This window comes from Tupaia chinensis, unplaced genomic scaffold (genome assembly GCF_000334495.1).
Source record: "Tupaia chinensis unplaced genomic scaffold, TupChi_1.0 Scaffold000013_1, whole genome shotgun sequence".
NCBI classification, from domain to species: Eukaryota; Metazoa; Chordata; class Mammalia; order Scandentia; family Tupaiidae; genus Tupaia; species Tupaia belangeri.
The window spans coordinates 3181720-3192410 of NW_006159443.1; the positions used below are offsets into that span (position 1 = coordinate 3181720).

General features: G+C 38.6%; 1 protein-coding gene across 7 annotated transcripts in view; it reads right to left on the reverse strand.

The window, feature by feature from the left end:
• LMO7 (LIM domain 7) overlaps positions 1-10691 on the reverse strand; it is a 271459-nt gene that overhangs the window by 129588 nt on the left and 131180 nt on the right. For all 7 annotated transcript variants that reach the window (XM_006139963.2, XM_006139965.2, XM_006139964.2 and 4 more), the window contains exon 5: positions 5025-5131. In XM_006139963.2, the coding sequence (XP_006140025.1) occupies positions 5025-5131 (107 nt within the window). The remainder of the gene's footprint in view (positions 1-5024; positions 5132-10691) is intronic.

Sequence of the window (10691 nt, forward strand, 5' to 3'; positions counted from 1 at the left end):
AGCTTAATACTTTATATATATATATATATATATACACACACACACACACATATATATATATAAACAAACTGTGGATTCCAGTTTGTTTTTTGCACTAAAAACTTCATATAAATATATATATTTAATTTTTATATATTTATATATATATAAAATATGCACTTCCCATGAACTTTTAGAAGACCAATTCTATAGTGTAATAAACTTCCCTTTTGTTTTATTCTCTTCTAGTAAGTTGGTAGGAAGGGAACATTTTAAAATAGTAACATAAATTGACAGGTGGAAGTCACCATGCTCAAGTTGCAGATCCAATTTTGGATGTCATTAAGCTTTCTTTAAAAAAAAAAAAAGGAGATTGAGATGTTGAAAAATTCATTTAAAAGATATACTTGCAAAAAAAAAGTAAAACCATGTTTAAAATCTAAAAAGGTAGAAACTCTAAATAATTTGAAGTAGGTGTTTTTTTACTTACTTAAATAAGTATGCATGTATCCATACGTACCTCAAACCCAATTGGGCAGAATGTTAAAGCAGGGTGCCATCTGGGAACCAGATTCCTAAGAAACTACCTTACAGTATTGCCACAAAATCAATCGTCCTTTTGAAGCTTTAGAGAAAAGTTACTTGTTTGAAATATCATTTTGAGCCATTTTCATGATGGACTATGTTAATACTGAGTTTGCTTCCAATTATTGTTCCTTTCGCAACAGTCATATGTAAAAATAATATTATTGATTTCTGTACTCTCACTTTAATACATTTAAGGAAAGAAAACTCAGTGAATATCAACATTAAAAGTTATATTTGATTCTTAAAATAATTATATCCAAAATAATGATGGAGTGAGTCCGTAGCAGAAAATATTTTCTCCCTGTGACTATAAAATATTACATTGCTACCCTGAAATCATATTATGAACAGAATGGATCTGACGAAGTGCTAAAAAAACTGGATTGGAATGGCAAGGGGGTGGAAAGAAGAAACATGTTTACAATCTGCTCAAATTCTCAGCCTAAAAAAATTTTTATCATAAATTGGTTAAAGCAATGGTTTAAATGCAGAACTTGGTTTCTGAGTTAAATTCTGGACACATAAAATTTGAACCTTCAATGTTAAACCCTACCTCTTTCTTCCAACCTGAAGATCTCTCATATGGGACCTCTGGGCTACTTGGTTTCTTTCCACTGTGAGCAATTGCTCTTTGCCTGTTTTTTTTTTTTGTTGTTGTTGTTGTTGTTTTGGTTTGGTTTGGTTTTTTTTTTTTTTTTTTTTTTTGGTTTCTTTGAGGTTTTTTTCCCCCAGTTTTCTTTTTTTTTTTTTTTTATTGCCACAGGGCATGTACCCTTCCTGGAGAGAAGATGGAGAGAGACAGAGAGGGAAAGCGAGAAAGCATTCCCTCCCCACCCCCTCAGTGGGCACGACCATACTGGAATCCCTTCTCCTCCATTCTACCCTTGGGATTTGGGGCATGCATGCACACACATCTGGCCTGATTTTCAAACCATGTGGGAGTCCAGTGCCTTAACCCCCATGCCACCTGCTGGCCCTGCTCTGTGTTTGTCTTAATGAGCAGAGGCCAACACGAAGCCCAGACATTTGCCTCGCATTCTCCAAGATGCTGTGGAGTGCTGGTGTGCTCACTATGCCCGCTCTCCCAAAGGTCTTTTACGAATGGTGTGCACAGACAGCTCAGTGGGAGTAAGGTCACTTCTATAAATATTGCATTGCGTTTCTAAGTTTGGTGTGGGTATTTAGTAAATCAATAATAATGATAACATTGTTATTCATCAGTACAAAAGCTGAAGTTCAAAGCCTCTGGTTGAGGTAGACCTCAATCTACCATTCAAGGAGATTAAACCATAAGTTTACTTATTATCCTACTGGGAAGAAAAAAAGTAAAGAAGAAGCCTATCTATTAAGTCAGGAACAGCAAAATGAAAAGTATCCTCTGACTCATGAATATATGCAATCTACAAATAAGTAGAATAATTCAAACTACTACTTTACTTCCTGTAAAGTAATTCACCAAGAATGTTAGATCAGATTAATATGTATATTATGCAAATATAAAGAGTACTCTAGATGTGTTTGACTAATAAAAAGTTCTTATTGTTACTTAAATTATAAATCTCAACTTACTGGAACATGGTCCAGAAAAGAGTTGTATTTGAGGTCTGGAGCACTGAAATTATTCAACACCTTTTTAAACTAACTGCTGCTCCTCCCATCACTCATTCTCAACACACAACTCTCCCAGGATCTATGTGCCAACTATATATTTATCACTGCCATCCCATGACAAAAAGTACCTCACCTTTGCCAAATAGAGGACACCAACAGTCCTTTGTGGCTTGCTCTCAGTAAGTTATGTTTAAGTGTGCTTGCAACAAGGCCAACAACAGGTCTACCCACTGTTAGATGCAATCTGAGCGGTTTAGTTATGATGGAGCCTTTAAACAGTTTGCCACATTTTTGTTAAATCATACACAGATAAACAAAATAATCTCAAAGTACTCACCCATATTACCTCACTCTCAAATGATAATAAACCTTCCATTTGCATAGACAATAAATATACTAACATAGAAATGCATAAATTATATTTCTATAAACAGAGTTGCATTTTAGCTAAGTGTCAAAATTATTTCATACAGGATCCTTCCTTTTCACATGACTACTTTGTTGGCACAAAGAGAATAAGTAAGAAAGTCAATGTCTAAATTGGAATTTCTCAACCCCAACACCATTAATATGGGAACAGGAAAATTGTTGTGGGAGCTGTCCTATGCACTGAATGGCATTTAGCAACCCACCCCCCCACCCACCAAGCTGTGATAAGCAAAAGTGTCTCCAGACATGGCCAAATAGCTACCGAGGGTCAAAATTGCTCCCAGCTAGGAACCACTGACCTAACTGACACCAAGTCCTATAATCTACAATAATGATAGGATACGATTTTTGACCTATGCAAGTTTCCACATTAGGCAAGAACAAATACTAAAAACTAAGAAATGAATGCCTATTTAGTATTTAATTTCCTTTAAACCTGCTTCCTTTAATAAAAAATGCTATCTAATGGAACAAGAGCTTGGCCAATATTTTTAAAGAAGTCATTTGCCAGTTTCCTGGTGCCTCATTTGCTGGATTCCTCGTGTCTCATCTCCTGGCTCTGGAATTTCTCCTGCAGCAGACCCAGGGCCAACCCCTTGGGTCCAATGAGACAGAATGACCAGGGGAAAAGTTCTTAAGCAAAGCCAAGTTTTTCAGCCAGGCATTCTCGCTGTTGCTACTTTGGCACACCTTACTTTGATGGACTTGTGGTTTCTACTGAAACAAGTTGTTCTGCATACTTCATACTACAAGTTTAACTACGTGACCTCCCGGTTTCAGTTTGTCAGTAATTTAACTTCAGGCTGAGCCCACATGCTGATTTTTCTTAAACGTTCTGGACCTGTCTCATCAAACAGGCTCTAGGCAAGCTTGGTACACAATACTATTAGAATCAGGAGCCAATAAACAAGTCTCACCTCCTGCTAGCCTACTCAACCTAGGCTACAGAGTTTCAAAACAGCATCTGATTCTAGGGAAATACATTTACTCTTACAAAGCATGAATAACGTAGGAAAATGAAGAATTTCAAGTTCTAAAGTTCCTTTACCCATCAAATAGATCTTAGGAAAATGTGTTGATTAGGAAAAATAAAACGAATGCATCCAACTATCTGTTTTTCATGGAAATTAAACAGGACTTCACATACGGCAGAAGTAAACATTTCAGTTTGGAAACAAGACTTACAATTTCTCAACTCTCCTTTAATACATCAAAAGTACAGACGGACTCACCCCTGCCATGCAGGTATCATTGTTATGGGGTCTAGAAAAGCCTATTCAACAGAGTAAGCAGCAGATAGGTTCAAACTAGTTTGTTGATTGAAAAATATATAGTGTCAGACTTTTTAAAAGTCATCGATAACCTGTTTTCAGGTTGAACTGCCAGAAGACAATATATGCTATCTAAGATATTTATGTAGATGGTTATTTTTCTTTAGAAAAAAAAAACTGGCCATATTTAAGATTTTATGATCTATTTTTAAAAATAATTATCAGTGCTATTATGTGAGGATATAATCACATCACTTAAATCTTTGTTTAAACTAGTAGAAGCTGATATTTCTATTTCTATTATTTCTATAGATAGAATGGGATGTTTACTTTCACCCTGGGAAAAAAATGTTAATTAAGTCTAAGAGTCATGATGATAAGGAAGTAGTCATTATTACCAAATTGGTTTGCAGTCCATTTTTTTAGTAACACAAATCTATTACTGATTTCTTGGAAGGAAATCAGACTTATAGAGAAAACAATCTTGAAAAAGCTTGAAACCATATATTCACACAAGAACACCATTTTCCACCTGAAACCCAGCAGTATACCTGCATTCATGTTCTCACCCCCACTTCTGCCTTCTTGTCCATCTATTAGAAGAGTGGCAAACAGTGCACTTTTAATAAACAGCCACGACTAACAAGGCTACCGGTTCCAGGCACTGTTGCCTCGCAAAAACAAAGCAAAACAAAAACAAAAACAAAAAACTATTTTACCACCATCCTATTCTAATCTTTATGTTAACAAGTATGTCTTAATTTTAAGTGTAAAAAAACCTATTTTTAAAATAATTATTTTTACTCCACATGCCATAATAATTGCTAAATTCACTTTATAAATCATAAATACCCTCACCATTAACAGCCAAATACCACCATATTAGACAAGCATTAAAATATACACTACCATTTCATTCAGTACAGAAATTTACAGTAAGACCATGACATGGTATCAGTTACAGGCAGCTTCACATTCACAGTCTCTAAGCCATTTTTAAAAGAGTCTATTTTAGAATGAGAACAGAGGGAGACAAAGAGAGAACAATTTTTCAGTAACCATGAATTCTCCGCGATTCTCTTCACTTCAGTCAGAAGCCCTAAGTTTAAAAAAAAAAAAAAAATACAGCAAACTGGTGAAACTTACTTGACAGTGACTCGATTTGATAAATCCTGTAGATCCCCGGGATGGAAAAGCTGGGCTTCTTTCAATCCAATCTGTTCACAAGCTTTCAAAAAAACGTTTATATTATCCTGTGAAAAGAAGTGGAAAGTGATTGCTTAGCTGAGCTCTCTTCTCAGACAAAGGTTACAATTTTTTATGATATAACTTCGAAGCTTCAAAGTCCAATTATAGTCAGCAAAACAGGAGGCAGCAAGACCAACGCATACACATATTTGAAAAAAAATACCCAGGCTTGTACTGCCTTTCAGTCGTCCAGAGCATAAACGTAGTGCTATCGTATGCCTGGGCATATGCTGTCTCTGTGATCTTTGTGACTGGCACGTTAAACATTACCTGTTATAGGACAAGTGCCTAGCCACTGAGCAGTAATCTACACTTTGATGTCAGCTCGGCTCTGCAAATAAACGCCCTCTTCCCAGCTTCGCACGACAAGCTTTACCTCTCCTCTTTAAAAATAACTCCAGCTACTGACATTCACCCACCCAGAAACTGTTGGCAGGGAAGAAATAAGAGGAGGAACATTCTGTTTCTATGATTACAAATTACAGAACGACTGAGGAATACCACACCTGGAATCTGGGTTTGGTTGCTGAGCTGGCTCTTGACAGACAGGGAAACCACACTATAGGACCCAGGGGAAGTCGGGTGTTCACAACCATTGGCTGAATCACAGGGATTAGGTGTGGCACTTTACTCACTCCCTGCACCTGCCTCAAGAGCTGCCTCTGAAAGAGGAAAATCTATCCCCTACCCCCAAAGTTGTCCTCATATCTCATTTCAAACCCCAAATCCTCCATTCCTAAGCCAATGCTGTTCATTCAGGGAAACTGCTGCACGAACACATCTGCAGTATATTCTTATAGCCAGCCACATGTCAGACCCACACATTTGGTCACCAGAATTAGCTTGGGTTTCATCTTTACCATTCGTAAAAGGAAAACACCTGATGGGACTGAGTGTGTGACGATCTAGTGCAGGATCTTTACTTTCCCTTTGTTGAGGATCCCTAGTAAGGGAATGTCGTCTTAAACATGCCAACACATGTTCGTCCACTGAAGCAGGCTGCCACTACTACTCCCTCCGTGGTGTGAGCTGCCAAGTGCTTCCCTAAAACCTCACCTCCCTCTCCACAAATTGACTGGACAGACCAGAAGACACCCTGCCACTTGGAACAAGGCAGTTATTTTTTTTCCTACCTTGAAAAGCTCACCTCACAGGCAAGAACGTCAAGGTAGGATGGCAAAGTGGCAGGGAGGGATCAGGAAAAGAAGCAGAGATGAAGAGGGGAATGCAACAGCGTAGGTTCTTGGAGACTGAAGGGACTGGGGAAAGCACAAGAGAATGGGTGGCAAGAGAAAGGCGAAACTGATTACTAGTGGAAAAGGGTATTAAAAAGCCATTATTTATAGAGGCAGGAGGTTATTCCAGTATACTATCAGTTAAAGGCAATGTAGACTACCTAGCAAGAAACTGAAATCCATGAATCATTTTAAATAAGAAAACACCAAAGACTGAAGAAATGCTTAAGTCGGGACCAGCAGTTGGCGTAATGTCTATGTTACTGGACTCCCATGTAATGTCGACCACGGTTCAAGTGTCGGACCCGCTAGCTTAAACTCACGCCAGGCACGTGTGTGTGCATGCCCAAGATCCTTAAAGGAGAATGGAGGAGAAGGGATTGCGGCATGGCCATCCCCCCTGGGGGGTGATTTCTCACTTTCTGTCTCTCTGTCTCTCTCTGTCTTTATGGCAAGCGCATGGGCCCTATAGCAATCCCTTCTCCTCCATTCTCTCGGGATCTTGGGCACGCACGCACATGCGCCCTGCGTGAGTTTTAAGCCACCGCATCTGGGATGTGAACCATGGTTGACTACGTGGGAGTCCAGTGACATAGCCATTACGCTAACTGCTGGTCCCTCAAAATTCATTTTAAGTATTTGGAAAGAAGCTACTTAAAAATGGTTGAGAAACATTGGACACAAAGTTAAAAGGAAAATAAATAAAACTAAATTAATATAATTAAATTTTAGGCTTAAAGCTTTTATTTAAACCAAAAGCAAAATATCTTTTAAATAATTCTATGATGGTCAAGTTTAAAATGGAAAGAAAAAACTTGGGGTCAGCAGGCAGTGGGGTAGTTAAAGCACTGGACTCCCACATGGCCAGCCACAGTGGAGTCCCAGACCTGGTGGTTTGCTTTTTCACTCTACCCCCCTCACCCACTCCCTCCCTCTCTCTCTCTCTGTGTATGTGTGTGTGTGTCTCTCTCTCTCTCTGGTGAGCATACATCCTCTATAACAAATTTAAAAATAATAATAGTAATAAATATAATTAAATAAATAATTCATTAAAAAATAGAAAAAGAAAAACTTTGCAAGTGAAGTCACACATGGCCTAGTACAACAGGGCTGTACTAAGATCAGAATTACAACCTAGGGAATCAGCAGGTGGCATGGTGGTTGAGGCACTGGCCTCCCACATGCCTGACTACAGTTCAAGTCCTAGACCTGGCAGCTTTCTTTCTCACTTTCTCCTACCACCGCACCACCACTCCGGGTCTCTGCCTCTTACTCTCTGGTACAAGCATATATCCTATAGCAAATTTAAAAAATAATAATAATGATGATTAATAAAATTAAATAAACAATTCTTAAAAAAATAAAAATAATTACAACCTAAGTAAGTCATGCTTACTGGACTTGAGCCCACTGATAATTTATTTCTTTTTTTTTACAGTTTCGAAAGACTCAGGCAGAGAACTGCCTAAGGGGATATACAAAATTATAAAATAAAATTTTCATGTCTGTTGAAACATTAAGAAGCCACACCCAGCTTAGCATATTAAAAGGGAAGCATTTAGTCCTCATTTAATGGCATCATTTTGGCTTGAAACTAGCAAAAGTAAATAAGAGTAAAACAAAAAGACAAACTGAAAAAATCTTACCGAATTGAACTGGTAGCCAGGACTCCAAGTTAGCTTTGCCACCAACCAACTGTGGGAATTTGGAAAGATTAGTTCACCTTTCTGGCCCCGTTCTTCTCATTTGGGAAATGAGTAGTTTGTGGATCCATAACCCATTATCAAAAACAAACAATGCTTTCTATAAGGGGAGGGAAGTCCAATATTCCCTGGCCCAATCCATAACACAAATATTTCATAGCCCCATCTATATAAAATACTCCATTTCAGAAGCCTTCTCTAAATATCTGTAATCCCTACACTTTCAGGACCAAAGGTGACTTCACAAAAACAAACTGAAAAAGTGATGAGCCTCAAAGCTCCTTTTAAGTTTTTCTATGACTATAAAGAGACATCATATATTAAAAAATAAAAAAGAAATACATGGCTTAAGATTTCATATTCTCTCCAATCTCCTCTCTGTTCTTTATCCTTGAATCATTATAAAGCAGTCAGAACAGGTGTGGAGCAGAAGGGGCTGGCTCAATCAAAGACTAATGGTCACCAACAGCAGTACCGTACTTACTAACAAGTGAGGTAGGACAAAGAAGCCTCACAAGGCTGTGAAGAGTCTCTGGTGTGTCTTAGTTCACAGCTACCTAGCTGTTATCCAGTTATTCATCTTCTCTATTAGTTATCTTTTGTTGAATTACAAATTATCCCAGAAACCTAACAGCTTAAGATAACAGTTAGGATTTCACAGATCTGAAAGTCAGGAATTCGGGAGTGGCCTTTGCTAGAGGGTTCTGACTAGGGGGATCTCTCCTCAGGTTGTAGAGGAGTCACCCAGGACTACTGTCACCCAAATGCCTTCCTGGGCCTGGGAGAAGCTGTTTCCAAGGTGGTTTCCTCACACAGGGGGCAAATCGAGGCTGGATGTGGAGAAGCCACCTCAGGTCTTTACCAAATGGACATCTTTATGGCACTGCTTGTGAGAACCAGTGACCCAGGAGGAAACAAGATGGAAATTGCAATGTTTTATGACCTTGCCTCTGAAGTCACATTGCATAATTTCCTCAATATCCCACTGATTACACAGGTCAGCTGTATTCAACTTAGGAAGAGCCTAACTACTAGGGGGTGAGGGTCACTAGGTTGTTTCATAGGGGTGGTTACGCATAGTCCACTCCGATAATTCATGCCCACCTGTGAAAGAGGCTTACTCCCTCCTAGAGCCCACCCAATTTTTATCCCTTTCCAATGTAAGCTCAAAATCCAGAATCTCATCATCTAAGCCACAGCAAGGTGTGTATGAGGTTCCTCAGCTATAATTCCTTAAGTGCAGCCCTTAGTACAGTTGCTCTAACATGAATGCCAGTGAGCTGAAGAGACAGGTTACCTGCCCCAACACCTCAGGACACAGCAGTGGGACAGGTATATGACAATCATTGCGGACACTCCCGGGCAGTGTGGAGGAATGAAAGTCACACAAGAGTCATTGGTTCACGTAAATTCTGAAATTATGCAAAGCACAGGTTGGCAATTCACTCATCAGGACTGAAGACCAGGAAATAGTACTTCATTGTTCTTGGCTCTACTCTCTGGACACCCAATTTTACCCTAAACATAATCTTCCATTTTCCTTGAAAAGCAGTCTATGTTTGCAGCTATGTAGCTTTCTCAGTCTGCTTTCTACTCTATACATAGGAGTTTGGGGAAACTGAAGTTCAATATTAATTTTATAATACTCTATCTTTTTTATTGTAAGCTTATACAAGCTAAAAATACAAGTCTTCTAAAGATACTATAGATCTGCATATCTCACTGGGGTTCATTCTATTGGGACAAAAGTCACTAATGAGCCGCCTCTAGAGAAGCCCTCTCTACTTTGGTCTTCTGCTAGGATGAGTATAAGACAACTCCCTTAAGCTTCTTAGAAACCCTATTGCTGGACTAACCACATCTCCAAGGCACTACCTTGGATCTAAGAACTTAAAAGATTTTATAACCACACCCTAAACATCCTTAGACCTTATTTTCCTGCCAATGTTCTGAATTTAATCTATGCCTAAAAGTCATTTCTCAATCCTAGCATCATTAACTAACTAAAGAGGATAATGATTTTCAAAACCAGAAATTCCTGTATCCCTAATGTTTATCACTTTCTCCTTCACTTTCTTTTCTCTTTTCACATTTCACTATAATAAGCAAGAAAACCCAAGATGGCACTTCAACACTTTGTAAGTCCCCTCAATAGGAATGTAAAAATATCTCATCACTGGATCACCGAGTTAACTGGGTACAATTCCTAGATAAAAAGCAGTGAGTATCAGAAGGGAGAAAACTTTGGAACCCTTTTGGAAGCCAGCTACTATAATACTTTCACAATGCTGAAAAGTCAATACATTTAAATTAAAAAATAAAACAATTAGAGACATTGATTTTTAAATGTCCACATGAAGATGATGTCCACTTAATAATAAACTAGGTTTTGAGCCCATAAAAAATATTTAACCTTGGGACCAGCAGTTAGCATAATGGCTATGTCGCTGGACTCCCACGTAGTCGACCACGGTTCGCGTCCTGGACCCAGTGGCTTAAACTCACACCGGGCGCATGTGCATGCGTGCCCAGGATCCCGAGAGGAGAATGTAGGAGAAGGGATTGCAGCTGGCAAGCACACGTGCCCTATAGCAAAAAAAAAAAAAAAAAAAAATTCCACAACAATT